Consider the following 27,657-nt stretch of genomic DNA (forward strand, 5'->3'; position numbering starts at 1 on the left):
TTGCTTGTTAATCATCATGTTTTATTGATATTTTCGTGTCAATACAACTGTAGTAGTTTATGGTTGATTTGTTGTTGTTGTTGTTTTTGCTGTTTTGGTTTGGTTTGTTTGTTTTTTAATTTCGTTTTTTTTTGGATTTCATGGTTCAATTGTTTCCGCTTATGCTGCGATTCCGTGCATGCCTCCTTTCCGTGCACATAATTTGACTATTACTGAGTCATCTCGTTACCCAAATTTGGGGCCTCATTTCGCAATATGCAGATATATATGTGTGTGTGTGTATATATATTTAATTCATTTTAAAACAGCTTAGCACATTGTAGTTGCTTCTCTTGTTTTTCCCCTCGCTTCGTTTATAGCAGCTATTGCCTGTCGCTATTTTCTTTCTTTCTGTTTCGTTATGTTTTGTTTTCTTTATATCGTACTTGTAAAATTATAGATTTGCAAACATTGGTTTGGTATATATTTTTCACTCTCTTTTTTGTGTTTTAATGTAGTTTGTTGTTGCCCTTGCAATTGTTTGTGTATGCTGTATTCGTGTTTGTGTGTTTGTGTGTGTGTGTGCGTATGTTGTATACTTTCTTACGTCTAGTAGTTTGAATTGAACTGTACTTTTGTAAACAACTGTACACACACACACAAATCTCCAAATAGTCCCACGTCGGTCTAATCACATGTTGAGTGTTGTGAGGGTTGCCTTTTTATCGTTGTTTAGAAAAGTGCTGTTTAAGTGTTAAAAACGAACCAATTATCAGCCAAATCACTCCAATGTTGCGAGGTGTTTAACTAAAATGTTTAAAATAATGTATTTTGTTGTATTCAATTGTGGGGTAAATCATTAAATATGTGTTTATTTTTTGTATCTGATTTGATGGCGGTAGTTTAATTCATCTGTTTCCAATTCCTATAGGACGCAGCGTCAAGTAAACTATCACCGGTTTAAGCATGGGGCTACATGTTTATCTCAATGCAATGATACACATTTTTGGGGGGTGTGTGTTTCTTGTCTTTTTTTATTCTCCTTTTATTTGTTTTTTTTTTAATTCATATGTGCGTCTACATCTATAATGTGCTAACATGTGTTGTTTATGTTGTGTATTTATGTGTGTCTGTATTTCGGTTGTTGCAATGGTGGAGCTTTCTCTTGATTTTATGAATGTTTCGCTTACATTTTATACCCTTAGCCTGTGTAAGTGTTGTTCTTTGTGTGTATTATATTTTTCCCACTGTTTTTTTTGTTTTACCTTATTGCATTTAACATGTTAGTTTCATTGTTTCGCTTCCTTTCGACTTGGTTCAGTCCTCCAAAGTAGGGATGAGAGTAAGTGCAACACACCTCAATCCGTTTGCTCATTTAAATGTCTTGCGGAGACGATGTGCTTTTGGTTTTGTATGTGTTTGTATGTGTGTTCTGTGATGTTTTTTTCCTTCTTTATCCATATCCTAATTCACTTTCCAACTTACCCCGAAATTGCATTTTAAAGTATTAACGCAGAAACTTGCGCACTGAACATTCTCATGTTTCCTCGCACTTATGCTACGATTTGCCCTTGCCCTTTCTTCTTCTTTCAAACCATTATTATAGCAGCAAATATGTATGTGTGTGTTTTACAAACAGTTCATTGTTTCGTTCCATTTATAAATATAATATGTTTGATTTGTTTGTTTGTTTGTGTTTTTTTTCTTTTCTTGCTTCTTGTTTTGTCAATATTTAATAATAATGTTCGTGTGTTGTAGTGGCATGTATTATGTATTCTTTTGTCTTCTTTTTTGTGTACCTTACAAATAGCTTTCCTCATTCAATTGCGATTACAAGTGTGTGTGTTTTTTTTTGTGTTGGTTTTTGTTTGTTTCATTGTTTTCCTTAATGTAATACTTAATAATTCTTCGACACTCTGGTTTCAACCCTCCCCTTCTTATTTTGTTTCTGGTTTCACATAGCTCTTGTTTTTCTTCTTCTTCTTTCTCTTCTTACTTTCTTAATGCTGTTTAGTGTTTCGTGATCATTTGGCAGTTCGCCATTAAATTCAATAGCACTCAAAACCGAGCACGAAGACGACGACGACGGCGACAACTATGGGGAGCACATGTGCATGTCCGGTGTATGTCCTGTCTGATAGAACCCACAAACCCAAACCGAGTGTGAGGTGAAGTGTATCAAAAGCTTGGCATATGATTTCCACCCTACGCGAACGAATGCGTCGCTCGCTCCCATCCCCATATCCGTGCGTGTCTGTCCGGTGTGGCGGTCTGGTTGGTTTACTAAGTTCAATAAATTCTCTACTGTAATTGCACGCTTGCTTTGCCGATTAAAAACTAACCGAGATCGTTGCTTTTCATATAGTTTAGTTTTGTTTTGTTTTTTTTGTCTCTCTTTTCCACGTCGATCCAACACAACAATTTGCACACAACTGTGTTTTGCCCGCTTGCACCCGGGATAGTGGTGATGAATGGCGGCCTTATTTAATATACCTTAATAATATCAGCGTAATACCCGAACCACACGCTTAACCATGGCTTGTGCCGCTTGCTTAGCTGGATTAGCTGGCTCCCTACCTTTCTTGCCTTCTTCTTCCTCCAGTGAAATAGATTCGCTTGTTTCTTGTTTCTGTTTTTCTCCTGCACTTTGCTTGTCTCACACGAAAGTCAATTCAATTTTTCTAAATAACGAACTCAACAACGAAGTGGTTTTAAACAATCAACGAGCTATCATCATCGAGCTGAGCAATGTTGAACAAACAACCTAGATGGGGGGGAGAGAGTTGGCTCTCGGGAGCTATCAGTAGAGTATAAGGGGTCCAAAACGGGGGGAAAAATCGTTTTTGTTTTGTTTTTGTTTTTGTTAAGCAGAAAACAAAAGGAAATCACAGTAGTTCAGTTCCACGTGGTGGTGTGCTTCCCTCCTCCCGTCAGAGGTAGGCATCGGAATCGTTAATAGTATTCAGTAATCACTAGCAGTGTGTTCGTGTGTGTTTGTGTGTGTTTGTCTTTGTTTGACGTTTATGTTGGATAGAGTTTGTTTGTTTGTTTTTCTTCAGTAAATACTTACAGTAGCTTGGTAGAGAAGTTCTTAGATGGTAGGATTAGTTGGGTTTACTTCTGTTGCTCTTTCTGTTGTTGTGTTGTGTCTGTGTGCGTGTTTGTGTAGATTGCTTAATAGTAGGTGTAGTAGTAGCTGTAGTATTAGTAGTAGTAGGAGTAGTAGTAGTAGTAGTCGCTTAATTGCAGTGTTGTGCTTCGCTACCATGAAAGCCTTCCTTCCCTATTCCTTCCCTTTCTGCTATGTCTCCCGTATTATAGTAACTGGTAACACAGTGGTTCTGCTCCATCTTGCATTTTAATATCGATTGCCATTCTTCTGTTGCTTAGTTTTGCTGGTTAAGGTTAAGGTTGTTTTAGTAAAGTGTTTGCGGTAAATCAATTCATTCACATCATCCGACAAACGCTTGCCACATGTGTATATATATATTGCCCGACGGTAGAATTTTCCTATTGCTATCTAATTGGTTTGCTTTGCTTGCTATGAAAAAGTGTCTTCACTCCGGTTCCGGTTGCTATCAAGCACCCATCCTTTCTCTCTCTCTATCTCTCTCTCTCTCTTTCTCTCTCTCTCTCTCCCTCTCTATCTCTCTCTCTCTTCTCAAAGACATACTCCCGCTAGCCCCCACTAAGAAAGCGAAAGAGAGAGAGAGAGAGAGAGAGAGAGTTGCGAGAGACTGACAGACAGAAAAGAAAACGTTCCTATTGGTTCGGTTCAGTTTAATACTCAAATCATCAGCTACAATATGCACTAAAAATAGACCTTTCTATCTTTTAAGAACGTTCCTGGGACGTCGTCCGCGCTCTGGTTAGTTTGTTAGCAGCGGCTACTACTCTACTGTCCGCAATCAACAAATCCGTGTATTGTGTTTTACATATTTATACACTCTCGCACGTGCATTCCCTTTTTCCCCCTTTGTTGATTCTCCTCATTGGCCACCTTTTCTTCTCCATGTTTCTCGGTGCATGAGTGTCGTCGATTCCATCACAACCCAAACTTGTATTATTTTTTTGCATTTAATTAGAGTTTCTGTCAATAGTTTTTAGTACATTTCTTAGCTTGCTTCTTTGTTTTGTGTGTATGTGTGTGTTTTTTGTGTGCTGCTGAGTTTTGTAATTTAAATATTCATTTGCTCCTGGTGTATGGATCCGGTACTCTATTGTGGCTTTTGTTTTCGCAAATACATTACTAAAGATTGTTCTGCATCACACACACACACACACGCGTAAAAACTGGGGGGAAGGGGCTTGGCTGATGAGTTATGGGAAGAAAGGCCAAATTAATACATTTGATTCATGTTTCAATTGTTTCGATTTTGCTCGATTGTTGTATGGTGCTTGTTGTATATGTGTATATGTGTGTGTGTGTATTTGTTTATGTTTTTAGTGGTTTAGTTTTATCTCTCTTGCTACTTCTTGTAGGTTCTCGTTTGATTTTACTTCATTGAAAGATTCCAATACCTATCTAATAATTCGCACTGGTAAACTTGTTTTCTATGTGTTTTTTTTGTCTGTGTGTGGTTCTATGGGAGCTTTAGCTTGGCTCACTCTCCATCCTTATTTTAATCGCTATATAAATGGTTGTTGTTTCTGTTGACTTTGTTCGTTTGTTTGTTGCTGTGTTTGTGTGTATGTGTGGGTTTTGTTTGCTTGTTTCTTTATTAATTTGGATTTCTTTTTTATTCTGTTAGTTTCTGTTGCTTTAAATGGTAAGGTTTAATTGATTAGTATCTTATTTACTTATGTTGTTGCGTTTCTTCCATCCTTCCTGTTTTACTTTCCTAATCCCTCGCTTGTGGTGCTTTATTTTAGTGCTGTGTGTTGCAGCGTTGCAGTGTTTAACAGATGGTTGCTGCTACACCTGCTTCATTAATGCCCTTAGTCTGGTCTGGCGCGTCCGCCTCTTTTTTTTTTATTAGTGTTTGTAGAAAGTCTAGCCTACCGAGAAAGTCTGTTCTGTTCGGTTCGTTAATGATTAAATTGTTAAAGGTTGTTTAAGATTCTGCACGGCTGTGCTACGTTTCTCTCGCGTACTCGCGTCGTTTTGGCTGAAGGTAGGTTTACCAAACTATACGCAATATATGTATGTATATATGTTTATCTAAAACTCAAAACCATCCTCCAAAAAGGGCTACTACACACCAACTGAAATACAATCAAATACGTCGTTCAAATACGTTGTAAATAAAGTAACAAACACCTTTTTCTTCCATTTTCCGTCTTATTTCCGTGTGTGTGTGTGTTTTTTTTGTCATAGGGACTCCATGTGTGTACGTGTGTGTGTGTGGGTGTGTCTGTGCGTGTGTTTGTGTGTGTATATATATGTAAATATATTATTTTAATATACGAGATATGGGAATCTCCTCTAATGTGTCTTAGGGATCTCGTCCAATAGTAAGAAGACTTGTTTGCTTTGCATTACTATTTTCTGCGCTTTCTTTTCTCTTTCTGTTCTCTTTTTGTTTCTCTCTCTCTCTCTCTCTCTGTATAGTTCATACACCATTACTGTCACTACCATCTTGTGTTTTGGTTTTTCATCCTTGCCACCGTCGTCACAATGAAAATTGCTACTACACTGGTCACTGGTTTGGTTTGTTTTGTTTCGTTTTGGTTAAATTGCTAGAGTAGAAATTGATGTATCAACCATCGGCACATTCAAACAAATCAAACATGTTTCCCAACTCATATTCTAACGGCAACTGTGTGATACAGTTGGTCCAAAGCAACGCCCTAAGAAATCAAATACAGTAGTACGTTACCAAGCAAAAATGGGTTCGCTCTCGAAACGAAATACATTAAAATGATGTGCATCTACAATGTACAAGACATTTACCAGTGCGGCAGTCCTCTCCCGCGCTGGGTTAGTTTGCCGCACCGTTGTTTTCCACCTTCCTTCCCGCAACGACAACATCACATCGGGAAAAAGGGATGGTGGCAGAGAGAATCGGGGACCGAGGAGTCGATAAAATGATTTTTCGAATGACTCACTCATTCTGTCCTCCTCTACATTCCTTCATCTTTCATTGCACCAATTGCTTTCCCTCCTCTGCCATTGCTTCTATCCAATTTCCAATACCTTTTAAAGTTGCTTTTGCTTTAATAAATTGCGCTCCAACGGTTTGCTGCTGTCGGGTTAGCTGCGCGCTAGGTTTTTGAATAATTGCTTCATGTTTGTTATTTGCTCTTTTGCTCTTTGATTGGTTTCTTGTTTCTTCTTCTGTAATTGTGAATTTATTAGATGTGTTTGTATGTGCTTTTTTCTTCTTGCTTTGCTTTTGATTGAGTTTCGGTTTCTTTTTTACTGCTGTGTTTACTCTTACTGTGTGTTTTTGCTTAATTTTACGCGTTTGTTCTAGGTTTAAACCCCGTTATTTTAACACTATTCACTAACTCTTTATTCAATTGCGAGTTGTAATTTACTTCAATACATGTGTACGCGTCTGTATGTGTGCTGTTGTGTGTGTGTGTGTGTGTGTTTTTTTTCTTTCTTTCTGTACTCAAGACAATACAACATTTCAAACGGGTTCGTTTGCAGCTTTTTAGAAGAGTTTGGTTTTGAAAGTTTTTCCTTTGTTTCTGTTTCCTCTATGTAATCCTATGCGTTTGTTCATGTGTAAAGATGTTTTGCCGTTATTTAGTTTCCGCGTATGTGTGTGTGTTTCCCATTTCAAAAAACCATCATATTTATCTAGGTTTGTTTGTCTAGAGCCAAATACGATTTCAATATATAGAGCTCCACCTTTTTTGTTTGTTTTGTTTGCTGTTTATGTTGCTGTTGTTGTTTGGTAAATTGTTCACAGTTAATTAAATATCTCCTATCTATTTTGTGTATATGTATAAGTGTATGTTTAATTCTAGAGCTTCATGATGCTCCTCTATATATATAATATATATATAATTATATATATTTATTTATTTACTTTCATATATATATATATATGTATTGTTTTCTTTAGTCGTCAATATAATTTATCATTCCAGTGTCGTTTCATCCTCTTCTTCGTTTGAGTAAACATCATTGAATGTTCATCTTGGATTACTTTTCCCTAGTAGTTCTCTCTAACTTGCTACCCTTCTTGCTACGCTTTGCCTTCCTGTTCAATGGATCAATGTTGGTTTAATGTTTATTTTGTTGTGTTATAGTTTTCATCACAATGGTTTTCAAATGAATGTATTTTTACTTCTGCTTCTCTTTCTTCTTCTTCTTCTTCTTCCACTTCGTTTTGTTCTCTATGCAATTTTGATTGTATTGACACTGTTGTTTTCTTTCATTTATTTTAAAAATATTTGGTCTAAACAAATGTTTTTTTTTTATTTATTTTTATATTCATTTTGCTTCTCCTTCGAGTTTTTTCCTCTTATATAAAACATTGTATATTCGCAAAAATTGGTAAAATAATAAAAAATATATATAGCAGTTTTGGAATTTTTGTTAATACCATTCCGCATACATTACACATACGTGTTTTTGTGTTCGCGCAGTGTCCAGGTTTTCCGTGCAAATCCGGAACTACCGGAACGACGCGTTTGGGGTTGTCAATAAAACAGATAACTATATGTATATATATCAAATGAATTGAAGGGCAAAACCTAAGGACAACAGTACAACAACACTAGAGTGTATGCACAAAAGTCACACGCGACGGCACACAACGGTCCGTAAGTGTGCGGTAAAAACGAAACAAAAAAGGAAAAACAAAAACACGAGTAATACGATTTCTTATTGGCAGAGAGCATTAGTAGTTTGCATACAGTATAACAGTTTTACACTACACATTTAAAAAAGCCAGTTTGTCAGTGATCTAACACAACAACAAAAACACGCTCCAAATATGATACAAAAATCTGCAAAAAAAGAGGAGGAAATACATCTGCTGTAATATGAAAAACCCTACAAAATGCAATACATTACAACAGTCACTCAATTACGAGACAAAATAAACAGCCTTAAAATGGAACATAAACATCGGTTATGATACGCAAACCCAGGCAGCAAACTTTGCCAACCGTTTTGGCGCTAAGTGCAAGTGGAAGTTCTGGTTCGGCAATACTGCAAAAGGTGCCCATACATCGCACCAATGTTCTAACGAAGAGCGGCGGAGAGGCCGAAATCTGCATCCGCGACAACTCCTGCATTGGTTGTACTTCCTCAGTCTTGCCTGTTTGCAACTGCCACTGGGTTCGTTCCTTCGCTCGCGCTGCGCGCGCGTAAGCGATAAATGATACTGAGAAATGATCAAACAAGAAGAAGAAGAAGATGAAAAGAAGAAAAGAAATGCCTGTCTGCCTGAAACCTAAAGCCTACCAAGTCATTGTTGTTACATCTCAAAACCATCCGGTACCACCGGGTCCCGCTAGTGCGATAAATTCTACTTCTCTCTTTTTCCCTTTTCTCTCTCTCTCTCTCTCTCTTTCTCTCTCTATCTCTGGTCATGTCTGTCAACCGGTAAGTTTAGCGTTTAGCGTTGGACGAATCATTATTGTTTTCACAAAGTGTTTCTGCTGTCGGCACCACGCACACACACACACACACACACACCCGCCCCATTTCCCGCACACCCCCACCCGATGTAACGGGGGTGTTGTAGGGAAGAGAGGAGGCGGGAGGGGGGTGTCGTGTGTTTTCGTTTTGCTTTTTCACTCTTCATTGTTTCTGTTTATGTTTTGTTTTGTTCTACGTAGTTTTGCACCACCTGCGCTTGGCTGTAAAAATCAGTTTCGCCATGTAAATGCCCTAAGTGTGCCACACACCCGGTTGCTGTGTCTGGAGCGTTGCGTGTGGTTTCATTTAATGAGTACTATCTATCATGAAAAATATCAGGAGTAAAATTGTTAGTGCTTTCTTCGTCTTTCTGCGCCGGCCGCCCTCCCCCCATCCGTCCATGTTCCCACACATATGCCTATCATGGTTTTTTGCTCAATATATATTTTTATATATATATATACGCGCACTCATGCGCTTCTGCCTGTCTGTCTGTCTGTCTATGCTACCGGGTTGTTTGTTTCTTCTGTTGGATAGATGATTGGATTAAGTGATGACGTTTGCTAACTATCAGCCTGTAGTAGCTCAACTGTTTTCCCCTTCTGTTTGCTCCTTTTTCTTCGCAATCCCGCCGTCTTGCACGGTCTGTTTTGAAATAGTTTTCAGCAACCACTGTCATAACTACAGTAGTAAGGGGATGTTATAATTTTTTTTGCATTTTATTTTAGTTTAATTTTTCCTTTTTTTTGTTTGTTTTTTTTTTTCTACATTTTTGTATGTCTGTTGTTCTGTTGCTGTTGTTCTGGTCTCACATCGTTTCATTTGCTAGTTCATCACAACCATGCGGATGGCCGCACGCTTGTGCATATATAGATGCTTCGCGTTTTATGTGTTTGTTTGTTTGTTGTTTTTTTTTTTTTCGTTTGTACCACCGGAATCGTATTCGCTTGTCTGTAGAGTTGTGTGTGTTTGTGTTTGAGTGCGTACGTGTGAGTGTGTGTACATAGTTAGATGAACAGGCTGATTTGTTTTGTTGGTTTTGAAAAATCTTCAAATACTTTCTTTTCCACTCTCTCTCTCCCTCTCCCTCTGCATTCTAATTACGCTGTGAGACACAGCCGCACAGTGATGGCCATCAGGGAAGCTACACTAGAAGACTTGGCGCTAACCATTCGTCTTCAGCTAACTGAAATTGTAGGTAGGAGGAAAAATGGAACACATTAAAACGGGTGAATCTTTTTTGGGGGGTTTTAATTTTTGGTTGCGGGTAGTTATAGCGGGGGAGTGTGTGTAATCCCGTTTCTATGATGCTCGCGTGTGCGTATGTGTGAGCGTGCGTATGTGGGTGTGGAGCGGATAATACAAATACTCATGCGTTTAGTACAAGATGTAGTATACATTTGGGATATAGGTTTGTTTTATCTTTTCAATTTTAAAACGGTCAATTCCCGCCTGCATCTGTCATACATTGATCGACCATGGGTCATAGTAGATGGGGTGTCCTTTTCACCAAGAATGGACGATTCATTACGATCACATATCGAATTGCCAAATTAGATTTTGACGTCTCGGGAACAACCATCATGCATCGCAGATTTTTTCTTTGTTTTTGAGTTTGATTTAGTTAAAATACTTTTACAGTCAGCAATTCTCCGAGTTCCTCATCTTATAACTACAGTAGGTGACCGCCAGCTGGATGTGTTTAAACTGGAGTGCGTTTTAATTGGAGGTTCGCTAACTGAAGTGATTCTCAGATTTAAAAAAAAGTACTTAAACGTCTAATCATGAAACATCCGGAATCTCATGACGAAAAAATCATCGCCAATGTGAATTTTTCCCACAAATGTAGGGTCTTTTGCGTAGGTTTCCTATTACTTTACGCCATCAAACGAATTAGCGGAATTTGGGACAAGTGTGCCATACGGGGCAAGAGTGCCACCAAGCATTTTTCCTTAAAAACTTTAGTTTAATGATCAATTGTGTATACAGTTGGTTGCTTTCCAATGACTAGGTATACTGAGACGAATTTCATATAGACCAATCGATATTTCCCATTGTTTTGAACTGATTTATGTTGAGTTTCAAAATTGAGCAGAATATTATAATTTTTTAATCCAATCAAATAAGCTCTCAAAAATCATGCGAACAATCAACCGAGAAAATATTTACACCACCGTATAGCTGAGAAAACGTAAAATTTTTTGTGGGGTCAGTTGAAAAAAACTTTCTTTTTGTCACTGAAAAATTCAATTTCAAAAAAGTTATAACTTTTGGGGCAAAAGAGCCATCTCTATTTGGGGCAAGTGTGCCACCATCTTTCACAGGCGAGAGCTGTCAAAAATGTAAACATCGTTTTAGCGTTCAGCGGTATGGTGCGCTTTTACAAGCGGATTCTACTCCGGAAAAACAGACCAGCATCAACCCATATTGCGATACAGTTTGTGATGAAAAGGGGTTCATTGGTGACTCAAGAAATGTAGGAATACATACACTAGTGGTACAAACGTAATAATTTCCAATTATCAAAGAAATACGGTTATTTTAACCAGGTGGCCGTCTTGCCCCATACGAGTGGCACTCTTGCCCCATAGCCCAAAAAACAACGTCTTTTTGGACCCTCTTTAAAACGCTTCAAAAACTGTTTTGTTTGCTTTTTTCAAGCGAAACTCATTTATAAGTGAGGAAATAGATGTAAAATGGTTATGAGATTTAAATCGGCTTCTGAAAAACACGTTTTAGTGAGTTATAATTTGAAATGCTTAAGGTGGCACACTTGCCCCAAATTCCGCTACTATAGTTTATATCAACAAAAATGAAATTAAATGAATAATTGCTCGCTAATTGGAGTTTGTTTACATCTCAGTAAGCGGTCACCTACTATGTATTCAGAGTAATACTGCTTGTAGACGACCAACTAATTTCTGCGACAACTTTATGCGAGTTCTTTGTTCTAAAAAAATCTCAATCTTCCCTGGTTTTAGTACTAAAGTATGACTAACTTTGATTGGAACTTTATGAAATGTTGCACGGTTGCTCTTGCTTTTCTTTTAAAACTGACGATTTTTTAGAACACAGAGATCGAATAGAATTTGCCACGAATATTAATTGGTCGTTTTGATGCAGTGTTTCACGATTTTGATACAATAACTGACCATTTCTCGAGCCAAATCTCGAAATTGTATCATTTTAACACATGTCAAATGTCGAATGAAAAATAAATTTGAAATTAATCAAAAAGATAACAAAATGCAAATGGTCTGCACGAGTCGTATTATGTTAGTACTTTAGTATCCAATAATATTGCATACATCTGATTTAAAGCAACAAAAAAAATTTAAACTTATTTTAACTGACAAATGTGCAAATCGGTTAATGGCACTGAATAGAACAGATAACGTATGGAGTGCTGATATTACTGCAACTGCCAATTGTCATACAAAACAAAAGCGGACTGAAAAGATAAAACATCCCAAAGATGAGCTACTGTCGATCAATACAAATATGCATCATTACATAGAGCAAATCATATTTGCGAATTGTAGCGTTTGTTATGAACTTGTACGTCTTTCTACCAAAAAAAGACATAATATTCTATATTTGCGGTATCTTGCAATATTAACACAAAAATATCGAAATATAAAACTTGTTTTTTGCAAAACTGCTGGCTGTGCCATTTAACTCTGTGCGGCTGTGGACGTAAAACGATCAGATGGTACGCGAGAAAGCGTTAGCAAATTATTATTTTTTTATTTTTTCAAACTAAAAGTATTTGGTCTTACCGGTGTGAGCTACGAAACGGAATGGAAAGCATAGTTACTAAAGAAAAAGTCAACTTTTGTTTTCTTGTTTACGATGCGTACTTGTACGCACCCGCATGGCAACGAGAGGATAGACGGCGATAGGATAGGGGTCTCGCGTGGATTTGCAACAATGGCAAAAAGCATTCTAGACAGTTTTAGCGTACGCTGGGTGCAATAAGCCCGGCTGCGGAAAGGTACACAGTTACGGTAGATTGAGAAGAGTGCTTGCCAGTGCGTCAGTGCTAGCAGTAGTTGGCTACATTTGTGCTGGGCTCACCTGGAACTGCTGCATCGGGTAGGCGACGACCCCGGCCGTCTGGGGCAGCGCTCCGCCAACGCTCTGGGCCGTGATCTGCTGGGCGGCAGTCGGCAGTTGCGCCTGTGCCGGTACGGCTGGCCAGGCTCCGGGAATCTGCATGCCCATGCTAAAAAAGAGAGTTCGTCGTCACACCATTAGTTTGTTGTTTGATTCGACGCCTCCTGCGAGTGGCGAACGGTGAACCCGCTTACCCCATGTATCCTTGCTGGTATCCGGCAAACTGGCCGTACGTGTAGCCCTGCATTCCTTGCAGGAACTGGCCCTGCAGCGGTGTGGCAGCCGGTGCCGGCGTTGCTGGGTAGGCGGGAGCCGGCGGATACCAGTACCCAGCTACCTGCTGGCCGTACGCCGTGTTGAACGGGAAGCCGGTCTGGCTGAGCGCTTGACTGGCCAGCGAGGGCGCATTGTTCGGATCGCCGCTCTCCTTGCCCCACGAGCATTTGACCGTTTGGGAATTGATTTCGGAGTTGTGCACCGCAACGATGGCGTGAGTGGCCGCCTCCTTCGTGGAGAACCTGTGCATGCGCGAAAGTGACGTCAGTGGCGGTTAGCGTTCGCTCGTGCGTGTGGCGCTGGTTCACCTACCTTACGAATGCGTAGCCCTTGTCCTTGAACACCCGGATCTCCTGTATGGTGCCGAACGGTGAGAAGGTTTTCTGCAAAATGTCCTCATTCAATCCACCCGCCAGTGTGCCACCGATCCCACCACAGTAGACGGTGCAGTTGGTCGGGCTGCTTTGATTGTACACCTCATCGAATGTCAGTGGCTTTGCGTTGACTGCAATGGCACGTTTTGGAGCGGGATTGGTGGGCAATTGAAACCGAAAAGGAAAAACAATCGTTAACAAGGCTGGCGGTAGAATGGTGCGCAAATTGCTTTGCGCAAAAAAAAATAAAAAAATACATCGTTGCTTGTATGTCTGTGATAATATTAATCATAAGAGTAATGGAAAAAAAGGAATCAAACTTGTGTGAGTGTGCGATTACATTCGAGCGCTCACATTGGTAAACTAGAGAAAGTAATTAGTATGTTTGGATTCGATTCGGAATAATGATTGAAAGAACAAAACGAAAAAAAAAAATACATCATATGCAAAAATCCACACAGCATCCCTTGCAGCCAATGCTAAGTAAAGTAGTGAAACAAATGTAGGTATATATATGTATATTGATATGTATATATATATGGTACAAACAACATAGAGCGCTAACGTATGCCTCACAAAACCGACACACAACCTAACAAACTTCCACAATCCACAGGAAGTCGTGGATTAGCGTGGATAACGCGTTTACTACGCTTTACCAAGGCTGTGCGAGTAGTTGTGCCCGTGGTTCGGGTTTGGAGACGGTGGCGTTGGTCAGCAGTAGTGTAGTACCCTAGGCGATTCTTAGTAACATCCAAACACTGCTCGCCAGTCGATTTCTTACCGTGTGATCTTGCACAGAAACTTTCCGGTACTTCGATCCTCACGGTAGAAACGGCCCCAGATTCTGGCCTGGATTCGTGTGAACTGACTGACTGACTGATCAACGCCAAGCCGCCAAGCCGAACCTCAGTCGAACGCGCTAAACGGTACTGACAGCTAATAATAATACGCATACTTGCACACAGCACTACTACCCACACACACCATTCAAAAGCTTAGTGGTAAAAGAAAAACAGAACGAGTAGGAGATAAGATAAGAAAATGCTAGTAAAAGACATCGAAAGCCATACTACGTAGTAAGTAAATGAGTGTCGCGACGTTCGCAACCCGGCACCGCTTTCCCATCGTTCGTCGATGGTAAACGCTGCCTTAACAGACTCTTGTTAAACTCTCTAATAGCATTTGACGCAAGGAGTGATGTGTGTGTATGTGTTTCTATGTGTGTGTGTGTGCTAATGAGTTTGAATGTAAGTTGTACAGAACCAATTAGCAAAAGTAACTTGATATATGTAATGAGTATATTGCACGAGTATGTAGAATATGCAAAGTGTAGTATATTTATATATTCATGTTTATATGCATATAACGGTATTGTAATGGTAATATATATAAAACTATACATATGCAGTATAATGTAATAAAAATTTCGAAGAAGTATTATAGTACTAACATAATAAGCTTTTATATTGAGGGGGAAAAATGGTAGAAAAATGCTGTTTACAAACTCTAGGGTCAGCTAACATTTCACCAACACATTCATTAATAGAAAATAAGGGCATTATTTTAAGTTCTTTTTTGTGTTTGCTTGTTACAATTTTTGCAATCAAGAATTCTAATCCACTTTCATCCCTGACGGCATTAGTACAGGCAATTAGTACAGGCGCGCGTTTGCTCTACTTCTCGGATCGTATGATCTCCCTTTTGCTGTTTTTACTCTTTGATTTTGATCATTCCCGTTTCGATTGGCTGTGTGGTCTCTAGTTTTTTTGTTGGAAACACTACAATTTTTGGATAACTTTTGTTTCACTATTCACTGTATAAAAACCCGAGCAAGGCAAAAAGGGGGCACGATTTATAGGGTTTATGGGAGGCGAACATAAAGCACACAAGCACAGGCTAAGCTTGCAATTATTCGTTATTGCTGTAACTGTTCTGTATTTTCTTATGCCTATATTTTAAACCACCTGCTACCAGAAGATCACTAATCAGATGGATAGGATTTATTTCTCCTAGTTCAACCACAGTCCAGATAACCCAGCGTAGTAAAGAAAAAACAAAGGTAAAAGCAAATGTGCGAGCAAAAGTAAAGATAAAAGGCACACCAAACCTAATTCATTCCGGGCAAGGTTTATTTCTGTGTCCCGGGGGGTTCAGATTCCTGGGAGGAAGGAGCACAAAAAGCACAGTAAGCACTCTAGTAGTACGTCACACCGTATTAAAATAATATAAAAAAACAATCCGTCGAAACGACACCACTCTACAACACATCGGTCACACAATGCACGGAGGTGGTAGGTGTATTTGTACTAACAGTGGTAGTAGCATTAGCGATAACAGTGACAGTTAATATTGAGCACGAGAGAGAAAAGGAGCAACAAAACGTCGGCTAACCGGGCTCGTTAAGCTACACAACAGAGCACGTGGACACTACAGCTTGTTTTGTACGCTTCTCCCTATGGCGGACGGTTTGGGGCATTCGATTCCGGCCAGGACAGGCGCGCTTCACTAGACACGCTCACGGGTAACAACAGCAAACAACAACACATCTGGTTGGACATTTGTTGCTTTTGACTGATTTGGACATTGATCATGCATGCGAATCGAATATAACAAACTCTACAAAGGTACGTAATAGGGAAACGAAACCCAAAAACCGAAGAAAAATATACAACACTCATATTTGAACTAGCGTAGTTATTGACGAATAGTTAAGATCGAAAATAAATGCTGAATCAAAGAAAAACTAAACAGGAATGTTTTACAGTATTACATGGCTATACACATCGCTCAAAGAGAGAGTGAAAAGAGAAAGAGAGAGAGAGTGAGAGTAAAAAACATATGTACACAGTGGACAAATCTGCTAAAAGAGATTGTCCCGGGCAACTAGATTGACACTGCAGTCTGGCTCTTGGGGGGTTTTACGTGTCAGTGTGCTTAGTGTGGCATCGATGAAAAGGACGCGCGCTTGTGTGAGTGTGTGTATATCAGAGTGTAAAAAGGGATAGTAAATAGCATGGATAGAAAAAGGATGTTCTAAGGAAACGATGGGTAAACATATAAAAAATGCATCGAAATTACAAAAGTAAAATTAAAATAAATAGAAGAAAATAAATGAGTGAAAGAAATGTACGCATTTGAAAACCAATTTGTTCGTTGGATAAGATAAATAAAAAAATGAAAAGCAAATAGAGCAATATATAACCAATAGGAAATCAAAACAGCAAAACCGTAGGAAGTAGGATAAAGATGACAAAAATGAATGAAGAAGTAAAGAAGGTTAAAAGAAGAGAAAGAAGAAAATGTAAATCACTTAGAAGACAGCATTCATAATTGAGATTAGGAAGAAGAAGAAGAAGAAATACAGATAAATGAAGAAAGGAAAGACAGACGTATGAGAAGAGGGCAAAACAAGAGGAAGTGAAAGATGTGTGTATTACGAGGATAGCCATAAGAAAAGATTGATATATGTATAAACTAAGATGAAAATAGAGAATTGGGAGAAATAGTTGTAATCGTTTTTTTTTTGTTATGCGGTACATGCACCGTGAACTTACATAAAGCATATTTCTGGCCGCACGCAGGTTAATAGGGTCTACAGTTTTTTTATTGTGAATGTTTGTGTTGGGTTCAATTCAAGCTTAAAGCTCTACTGCAATAGGCGTGGGGTTAATACAGATAATTTGAAGAATTAGTTTCCGTCTTTCTTTGTTTTTTTTTTTCAAAGGTAAAAGGTAATAAGAATCATTATCAACATTTTGATCATCATCATCATCATCATCATCATCATCGTGTAGTGTTGTCATGGTGGGTAATGGGAATGAAATATAAAAAGATTCATCGGCTATAACTGAGTGACTGGCCGATGGTTGAAGCGTTTCCTGGCGGAGTGATTGCTAAGTTTACAAAGAGTAACAAGGCCAAAGACTGCATTTGTGGGAGGAAAAATTCGCTCGGGAAGATTGATCGAAATACGGCAAAATAATCAAACACAAATCCCGACGAAATGATATAAAGAGAGAAAAACAAAATGCTAATTTCTTCGCACCCAAGGCGCTAAGTAGTACGACAGAATATGCACGCGTATGGTGAAGGATAGAAACGAAGAGCGCCTTTGTAGAGGATAAGGGTTTGTCCACCATTAAGAAGGGCAAATCATAACCTTTCGAAAAATATTTACTCTAGGTTGGGTTTGTAGTCAAAGAGTTGTGGTGCAACTATTGCTATCCCAGCTGTTGTTTCGCCTCAATGGTCTCCCTTGTATCCACGACTATAATCTCTGCCCCTTGGAAATAACTGACTAACTCTACGACCCTAAAAACTTCCCTGCATGTCTAAAGCGTAGTCCCCGTCTGATTGCGAAACACTAGTAATTAGGAGCACCTTGCCGGGTAACATTGTTGGTCAGTTTGTAGCACTGGTTTTTTCCCCCGTTTCAGTGCACACAGTGGTAGTGCCCGTTTGCTCACGTGCTCAAACAACACGAACAACACAACACAAACCTAATCAATAACAAGTTCAACTGTTCTATTCGCCATCGAAAAATGTCAAATATCAAACCAAACAGAACACAAAACAACAGAAACAAAAACAATCATAAATAACAGTTCAAAAAACAAGCGAAATCGTCGCTCTTTGCTCGTTTCTTTACGCAGCTTGTTTTTTTTTAATATAGGAGTTTTTGTGGCTTTTTTCTTCTTCTGATGTTTCTGTTGCTTACAAACTAAAATAAAATGCAATTCGTTCGTTTCTCTTGCGTGCGTCCGTGGGATACTTACTTTCGTTTTTGCTTGCAGGGGGTTTCCTAGTTGCCCAATTAGTTCGAATACTCCTCGAACCAAGCCATTGCCCATTCATAGCCGCAATTGCATTTTCCGCTTCCTAGAATTGTTAGTGGTTGGTTTTGGTTTTAAACGGATGCGGGATTCCATTTCTGGGTTGGTTTGCATTTGTTGAGTTGGATTGATTGAATTTCTAGCTTGCAATGAGTTTTTTTTCTCTCTCTCATTTGATTGTTTTTGTTTCTACTCCACCTAAAGTGATTTTTTTTATCTAACCAGTTGCGTGATTACCCAGGAAGTACGTACAGTACAGTAAGACGTCATCTATCCGTGAATGGCTGAGGTATGAGCGATGTTCGTGGAAGAAAATAGGTACCTCGTGAATTTAAATACTACCCAGCTGAACAAAAGAAAGCTTTTACACACTACTTTTGTAAGCTGTGTTACCGTGGCTTCAAACTCAACACATCTAGCTGATCAAAATTGTGAATGTTATATTTCTGTGAAAGATCTGCTACAGACACAATTTGTTTGTACTAAAAGAGAAATTACAATTCTGTTCACTCAGAGTTCGCAAAAAAAAAAAAAATCGTTAGAAACAGACGACCCAAAGATAGTCACAACGAATTTTCAGCAAGATTTGCCACTTTCCAAATTCGATTGAAGCGGGAACGATAAAAATGATTGGTGGTTTCTTGGATTTTTAGAACATTTTGCGACATCGTAACATTACTAAGCAGGACACTAATGACGTGCAACCGTTGTATCTAGGCAACAACTACTGTCATTCCTTTTCGATTGAGTTTGGCTGTTCTGTACTAATAAAACGTCTCAGTTTTTAACCGCGCGGGACATGAGGTGAAATATACAGCGAAATGAACTATTTGACAGGCGAAATATCTGACAGGTACAGCTAAAGGGTTGGGGGCTTTCGAAATTCACTTAAAATTAATATCTTCTTAAGCAGAACTTTCACTAATTGGAAGAAATTATGAACTGTTGACTCAAAATTGACGAAGTACTGGATATTGCAGTTATTCAATGAATTTAGTTACGATTTTGTGCACGTTATTTGTTTGCATTACACATCAGCAGGTTGCTGTGATGCTTTATCCGTCAGATATTTCGCTTGTCAAATAGTTCATTTCGCTGTATATTTCACCTCATGTAGCCTCGCGGTAACAATTCAATGGGACTGAAAGCAATTGGCAAAAACGTGATTATTACTAAATTCTGAAGAAATATTTTTTTTTTCAATTCAATAACTTAAATTTGTTCCTCTTGAATAAACAAAAATATTATAATTTATTCAATTCCTCCATTATACAGTTCCTAGTTGAATTCATTGAATTCAAAACATTCCTCATTGGTTAAATGTGTTTTTTTAGTAAGCCACAAGAGTTTTGGGCAGAAAAATGATCGTTCATGGTGTATAGTGGTCATAAAGTTGTAATTTAATGTAAGTCCTGGTATTTTTTTTAAATTTAACATTTATTCATCATTTTTAGTTATACTTTTAAACAATTTAACTAAGGGTAATATCTTATTGATTTGAACATCGTCAATTATAATAACCAAGGATAGACGAAATTCACTATAAAATCCTTCACATAATGATAAACTTTCTCATAGTCAGTCCTAACAATGATGAAGTTTTTTTTTGCGAAACAACATTTCGCATACTCTTTTACTCTTCATGAAAACCATTTTCAGAAGAAAAAAAACTTTGAGTGAGAATTTTCTACAGATTTAGAATGGTGAGCCCCACGAACATCCCGGATATTTGATGCTTTACTGTACTGCAATGGCGTATTGTTTCAGCTTTCTTTGTATTAAACCTTCTGTGTGTCCAAAAGTGTACATGTCAGCGGTCTATCGTATCTAAATTGATGCCCTCAATAAGGTTGACTTGTGAGCTGTGTGTTGTGTTAACAAACTTGATCTGTGCCTAAGCTCTTTCTCACTCCAGAATTCAACATTCTCTATTGTTATCAGTCAAAGCTTTTGGCTTCGTTTGGTTTTGTTCATTTTGTTGGCGAATTGTCGTTATTTCTTTTTTTAGAAAAAGGTGGAGTTGAGGAGTTTGATTAGAAAGTTTGTAACGTTACTTACCGTTTTCTTTACGAACGAAACAAATCCGTATCCTTTTGATTTTAATGTTTGAGGGTCCCTAACAACGCGACAATCACTATAAAAAAGGGAGGACGGGTGATGGAGGGAGCGGTTTGTGAGTTAATTATGCATAATAGAATCAAAGTTTGTGTTTTTTTTTTGCTAGAAAACGGCACACTCTCGGGCGACTTGGCTGAATACGAGCTTTTGTGTGTGTGGGTGTGGGTGTGTAGGTGTGAGAGAGTGTCTGTATTGTTTTGTCCGATTTATTATGCGTTCATTTCCCTTGTTCTTGCTGTCGTCGATTCGTCGTGAAGCCTTTACGCAAATGCCTAGCCGACCCATTACATTGTGCAGCAGTTTTTTCACATTCATGTTGGCCACTGCACCTCAGTACGAAGGCGTGCGCCTGTTGCCTGTAAACGGTGCATTCGCCTATGATAATAGCGAGCCCCGTTTTGATCGGTAAACATCGGTGCAGCTGATGTTCACTTATGCAAAGCTACATAATCTTGCTCCAAATGTGTTGCGGAACAGTTGTGCGGAAAGACAGCGTCGCAAGCAACAGCGGCAAGAGAGCATAGTGGCGAAAGATGAAACAAAAACAAACCGAAGCCAGAGGTTCGCGTTGGCAGACGAGGCGGTTTGGCTCTGGTCCGGCGTGAGCATGCGTTGTACGAGTGCGACAAAAGCCACGCATGATGACATAGCGAACCGCTGGTGCCAACGCTGATTCGTCCGAACGGCTCGACCGGAAGTATGCCCGGGCCAGACACCCATTTTTTGGCTGCGTAAGTTTGGCCACCCCAGGGCCTGGGGGAAAGGGGAGAAGGGAATTTGGTGACAGGCGGCGTGATGATTCGTTAAATTGATCAGAGGAACACTTTGTATTAAAAGGATTACGAGGGACACTATCGAGCACAACTAGGCGGACGAGGCAACATACAATATTTATAAATATATATATATATATAGAGCCTAAGACGCGCTAAACACAAACATTGTTCGACAGATTAGTAAATGTGTGTGGGTGTGTATTTGTGTACGGTACTTGAAACAACAGAAAAAGCTCGCTAATGATATGAATATACGTCTATAACGCGTAGAAGATTAAACATATTTATTTGCACACTATTGGCGACGTGGGAGGGGAAAGGATGCTCAGGATGGCATAAAATGTGAGAGCCAAGGATCGGACTAACACTAGCACAAACACGGAGCCATCTATCGGCCTGGCCGGTGTTGGCAGTAGTAGTTGTTGAACGCACAAACCAAAACGGAGAGCAGGGAGCAACTGAAAACCACATTCAAACATATTTTACATCGAAAACTAATAAACGGAACAACATACAGAGATAGGAAAAGTACACTAGTACACGGTTGATTTGTTGAATGTTTTTTATTAAATAAGAAAGAAAAAAACGGCATCATTAGTACAAAAATGGAATAAAACTGGTTAATACGGTTAATATGGTTCGCTAACACTCGACGGGAAAGGTTAAAGGGTAAACAGGGCAACACACCGTACTTCTAGAAGCAGTGCTTATGAAGGGATGGCCAGCTGCACAGAGCTACACCCTTTGCTTTGGCCGGCTAAATATTTGCCTAGTATTAGTAGTAGTAGTAGTAGTAGTAAAACCATCAAACAGCACGACGAATACAACAAGGAAAAGGAAGCTTGGTAAAATTGTATATATATATATTTATATGAGTATACATACATATATACACAAATGGATGCCGCAGATGTATGTATGTATATGTATGCATATATAGTTTGCATGTTGGTAATATTATTATTATTATTGTTGTTTTTATTATTATATATTAAGGGGTTAGTGAAACAAACAGTTAGTACAACGAAACAAAACGCCTAAAGCCTACTACTGTATACTTAGTTTGATTTGAGGATAGTAAGATAATGTATGTATGTACGAAGCAAAAATATCGATAGAAGAATAAGAAGAAAAAGAAGAAAAAACAAGAAGGAGCGGAATTGAAACGTGTGTAGAACCACCATGCCCGTTATGGGGCAGAGGGCAGAAAACGGGCTGAGGGAAATTCTAGTAAACTTATTATCGGAAGCACAACACACGGTACACGGCGCGTATTAGTTAGAATGGTAGATACAAGTACAAAAAAGCGTAAAAGAAACAAACAAACTATACATGACAGAACTGAAAAGAAACAAGAAAACAAGAAAATACGAGAGCATTATAGGAGCTTGTCGAGGGAAATGTATTGCCACCTTTCCTCACAACTGTCGCTCCCTTGCACTCTCGATTGACCCCTTTTCCCTCGGCTCCAAAGAGCACTGGGAGGGAGGTGGGGAGTCATTTCAACTGCACCTTTGCAACACAGTGCTGGCGTAGCGTTACAGCACCACGGCAAAAGGAAGGGAAAATAGTTCGTCGTCAAACTGGGAACCGAAAAATGGCCGTTAAACATACGCCTAACCTAACACATTCACGCTAAATAAGTTTAAAAATTAAATTTAAAACATAAAAAACTAAAAACGAAGAAGAAGGAATTGCTCGTGCCTTGTCAGTATGAAGAAAGAAGAGGAGGAGAAGCGCAAAGGAACAGTAAGGGAGATATATACTTACGATATGTCTCCGAACGGGGCGAATGCTTCCTTCAGGGTTTGCGTTTCGATTTCCGGGCTCAAATCACCCACGAATATGTGGTAATGCTCTGCAAAGGAAGAAATCACAAAGAACACGGAGGCAAAAGGGTAAAAAGGAATGCAATAACATTATGCATTAAATGCATTAAAACAAGCGGTGCTTACGAAAAATGTTGAAAAATGCATTACGTTACGCTCTCTCCCATCCCGTAGCCGGACAAATGGAAATTTAAATTTACAGTGGTTGCTGGTTTTTGCATCCAATTACGGTAAGAATTTGTTATAGTGAATATTAATTGAAACATGTAAACTTTTGAAAATTTGAAGTTTAAATGTTTTTTGGAAATTTGGGAATGTTATTCTTTATTTTTTTTTTGGGTTTGTAAGATTTCTTAATACAGTCTTTTGGCAAGTTACGCGAATAATGAGTTCCGGAGACATTCACGTAAGTCAAATATTACGTATTGCAGCCAAAATATTCCTAACTAATATTTAGGTTGAGAGTTTTGGTTGAATTTAGATTATTTATATAATTTATTACTTGTTGAATGCAATTCGTGTGGAAAATATGGTTATTTCTGTCTTTTTAGTGATATTAAACTTTTGGAAAAGTTGCAAATTATTTTTCATTTGACAATTGATGAAGATTATTTTACTGATTTGACATATGAACTGTCAAAAATAAAAATTCGTATAACTCGGATTCTCGTCTCTAGAGTGTCGCGAAACTCGAGGAAAGAGAGTGTCATCCTTACCAAAGACTTTTTAGATTTTATGCAAAAAGAGCGAAACACATCATCATGATGCATTTATTGCAATTACTCAAAGTCCTCAGCAACTAGCACCGCTATGCAGCAGGTAGCGCTTTGTTTCTGTCCTTCACTGTGTGTCCTCACTGACCAGTTGACACGCACGAACCGCAGGATAATGTGAAGCGGAACAGTGAGCGTAAAAAAGGCTCAGAGAATGAGGGTGGGGAGGGGAGGGGGGTAACAGCATAGCCAATAATAATAATAATAATAACGTGCCTAACCGAGCCCCCTGCAAACAGCCAGCCCACTGGAGATTGGCCGCACTCGAACGGAAAAAGGAGGACGACGGCGACGCCTCGGCGGTGTCCGGACGGCGCGACGCGACTACACACGCTGTACATAGGTTTATCGGTTGTAAATACTGCAATGCGTATCCCACACCCAGAGCGCGGCAACCCGGCAGCTCCAACCGGGCACGGGGATCATAAATAAAATGTAAGTTTATTTACTGAATCATTAAGCCGAGCGAGAAAACACACACACACTCCGTTCCGGCAGTGCCGTCGAGCCCGTGGCGTGTCTCGCGTATGTACTTGTACCGATTTGTACCAATTTCATGCACTGGATTTCCATACGCGAGTGAGAACAACGTGTGCTCCGTGGACGGAGAGCTTGGTTAAAATTGGACGACCCAGCAAAGACGAGCCTAAACTTCCGGGCATCTTTGAACGGACCGAGAGGAGCTGCGAGAATTCAAGCCATGCTGGGCGCACGAATGCTCCCTTTTCTGCTTATTTGTCCCATATAAAAACGGTCATCACACACACACACGAACAGGAAAAGCATAGCCTACCTTGCTTAATTGCAGACAGTTGCTGAAGCTGCTGCTGATGCTGTTGCGCCGCCACTTGCTGCTGCTGCGCCGCCACCTGCTGCTGCTGTTGCGCCTGCTGCTGCTGCTGCTGCTGTTGCGCCTGCAGCTGATGCTGGGGAGTGGTTTGCGTTTGCGTGTGGGCCGGATGGATGGCGAGCAGCTTCGCTTCCGGCGGCTTCTGGTGCGGGCCGACCGCCAGCTGCGGCGCGCCGAGCGCCATCGTCGGTGCCGGCATCATCAGCGTCGACATGGCCAGCATCGTCGTGCCTGCCCCCTGTACGTACCGGTACCCCAGCACTGACAGCTCTGGTGACGGGGACAGAATTTGGCAAACGTTGAGCAGCTGCTGCCTATCACACACCACCACCACCTTGCTGTCGTTGTCGTCGCTCAGTCTCAGGCTCTTGCGAAGGAGTGTTGTGGGGTTTTTGTTTTTTTTTTTTGCTTCGTTCTTTTGTTTTTTTTTGCGCGAGTTTGGGGTTCGTCGCTTCCTTTAGCGGTTATGCAGAGTTTTCCTTTTCTTTTGTAAAATGTCAATATAAAACAGCTACGATACTTTCGCTTTATGCAATAGCGGTTGTGGTCCTCTGGGTTTTTCTTTTAAATAGGTTTTTCCTTCTCCTCTTCTTCTTCTTCTTCTTCTCTGTTACACGCGTCGACTACTGCTGCTGCTGGTGTAGTGCATGGGATGCTTGGAGATTTTTGCTTATCTTATGTATCTGTGTGTCCAGGTCGTGTTGTGTATGTGTGTGTTTAGAGTTGGTTTTAGCTGTTTAGCTGCGGCACCGCGTCGGCATGAATGATCAATCGGACACTGGAGTGAAATGGGAAAGCAGAGGATTTTCTTCACCTAAAGTTTCGTCCTTCAGTGTATGGGTGAGTATGTGTATGTGTGTGTTTTTTTAAAGCTTTGTTGTGTGCATTTGCTTTACAATGTAATTCATCAAACAGTAGCCCAGCTTTTGGTTGTGTTGGTGCCCGTAAACTTGAATGAATGTACCCGCGTGTGTGTGTAGGTGTGTTCATCTCATGCAAACGGTATCGACAGTGCGGTCACTGCAGCAACACATCCTGCCCAAGGTTTATAATACACCGGCTGCACTAAGCACACGCACACATAAGCACACACGCACACACACACACACTTGCACCAAACGGTCGAGGCAGCTACGGGCTCCGTAGCGACAGCGTTTCCTTTGTTCTCTGGCTCCGTCCGGATGCTGCAGTGGTTGTTTGAAATTTGACATTCGCGACGGCAGATGAATCGGCAGTGCGCAAGGAGCGTCGGAGAAAATCTCCAACAACAACAACAACAAAACGTGGCTGGAAATGGAACACAGCCAGCACAAAGAGGTTCTAACCTAAAACGGCGTATCCGTACAGGGCTCCGCACGGGCTCATTCCCCTTGCAGGAGATGAGCGAACGAGAGAGAAAGACCAAGAGAGCGAACGAGAGAGAGAGCGAGAGAGTGTGTGCTGGATCTGGCAATAGAGAGCCTTTCTTCTGGTGGAAAAGCGGCAATGGCAGCGGAACGGAACATAGAAACCAAAAGGGGAAGAATTTGTTGAAAGAAAACAACAGGAAAATTTGCTTTTATCTTGTTTTGCTTTTGTTTTCTCTCCTTCTTTCTCTCTCTCTCCTTCTCTCTATCTCTCTCTCTCTCTCACGCTCTATTTTTCCCAGGAAAATCTATAACCCCCAAAGCTCGGCTCGAGCTATCGCGTGCTGCGTGCGTGTCTTCCAATCCTGCCTCTGTGTGTGTGTGAATATCCTTGTACAAGTGTTCTTGGGATGACGGGAGGTGAGATAGGGGAAGGGTCAGTTATTCCGTGCCAACTCGTTCATTGTTCTCACTTCGTGTATCTCTGTGTTTGTGTGTTCAGTATGATAGCATTCGCAATACTTTACTACACGTCCCAAAACGCCGCACACCACGCGACTCCGTTTTTCCACGCCAATAAAGCGCAAGGAAGGGGTGAACGAGGGATAAAATACAAAAAAAAACACACACACTTTGCGACTAGACCCACCCTACCACCCTAGTTTGCCATTCCCGGGGCGAGGATAGAGTTTCCTTTTTGCTCGGACCCCCTCATCATTTGGCATACATCAGCATAAATTAAAATTCATAAAAAAAACCCGGGGCTATCCGGCATCCTTTGTTCCGCTTTCGGTGCGCCCCTCGGTGGTCGGGTGCAGGAGAGCATCGGGTCGGCCCCCGTTTTGGAGCGAGCGGTTAAAATAGGCTACGGACTAGGGAGGGAGGACGGTAAAGGAGGGGACGGGGGGAGTATTCTGCGGCATTTTGGCGAGCCTTCTTTTTCATCAATTAACAACGACAAACACACGCACACACCCACAGACGGCGAGCCCTTGGTGGAACCGAAAAAAAACGGTCACATTGGTTCACTGTTATCAACACGTTCTCTATACACCTTGGGCAGTTTTAGCGGTGCCTACTTTGCTGGCGCATGAAGGCACACCAATCACACTGTCAAAGTCCCTATTTTCCTGTTACACTTGTTTGACGTGTTTTCCTCGTTTTTTGTTCCTTTTTCACTTTAAATTTGCTCTCATTTACAGTTCTTTTGCATTGTTTTATGAGTGTTTTGTACTTTTACAACATTTTGAAGCATTGTTTTATTATATTTGAGGAATTTGAGGAAAGTCGTTTCACTAACGATTCGCTGCCGCTTCTCAACACCGAAGCTATGCGGATTTTGCGCGTGTTTGTGTGCGCGTGTGTGCGGTTACTCTTGGAACGATTCTAATATGTATGCGTTATATGTGTTCGTGTGTGAGTGAGTGAATGAGTGGAAAATTTATGTTTTCCCAGTAGTGCGTGCAGTGGTGCTGCCATTTAAATGCCGTTAGTCGAAACGGATTTCACAAAGTAATGGAATAAAGCAATTTTAACACACAAAACCCCACAAAAAACACACACACAAAACACCAGCTTAACGGGTAAACTTTTGTTTTTTTTTGCCACTGGCTGGCCCGGGAGGGAGAAACGTACAGGAACTATACCATAATAGCCACAAAGCACACAAGGATCCTAACTAAATCGTACTAACCGTAAGGCGGACACAGCTCTAACTGGCAGGCTCGTGCCAGGACCAAGCAGACAAAAGGCACGAGCGAGCGGTTTCGCCGTGGCGTTCGGTTTCGGGTTCGGGTTCGGTTCGGTCGGGGCCATCCGCCCCGTTTTGTTGGGCCCGCGAAGG

General features: G+C 40.3%; 1 protein-coding gene across 4 annotated transcripts; it reads right to left on the minus strand.

Annotated features, from left to right (window-relative positions):
- Positions 1-27,657, minus strand: LOC1270401 (nucleolysin TIAR). Of its 4 annotated transcripts, XR_009764628.1 has the most exons (10): positions 27,450-27,562; positions 24,412-25,246; positions 22,787-22,874; positions 20,181-20,256; positions 18,066-18,168; positions 13,226-13,418; positions 12,832-13,155; positions 12,599-12,746; positions 12,301-12,505; positions 1-9,707 (listed from the first exon to the last, which is right to left on the minus strand). XR_009764628.1 is itself a non-coding variant. In XM_061642169.1 (9 exons), the coding sequence occupies exons 2-9, from the start codon at positions 24,689-24,691 to the stop codon at positions 9,666-9,668; spliced, it is 1,254 nt and encodes a 417-aa protein (XP_061498153.1). In that variant the 5' UTR covers positions 24,692-25,246; positions 27,508-27,657; the 3' UTR covers positions 1-9,665. The 4 variants fall into 4 exon arrangements, 3 of the variants coding, with proteins under 3 accessions (XP_061498153.1, XP_061498152.1, XP_061498154.1); XM_061642169.1 differs by lacking the exon at positions 12,301-12,505 and having other exon boundaries at positions 27,508-27,657; XM_061642168.1 differs by lacking the exon at positions 12,301-12,505.

The sequence above is a fragment of the Anopheles gambiae genome, chromosome 2 (assembly GCF_943734735.2).
Source record: "Anopheles gambiae chromosome 2, idAnoGambNW_F1_1, whole genome shotgun sequence".
NCBI classification, from domain to species: domain Eukaryota; kingdom Metazoa; phylum Arthropoda; class Insecta; order Diptera; family Culicidae; genus Anopheles; species Anopheles gambiae.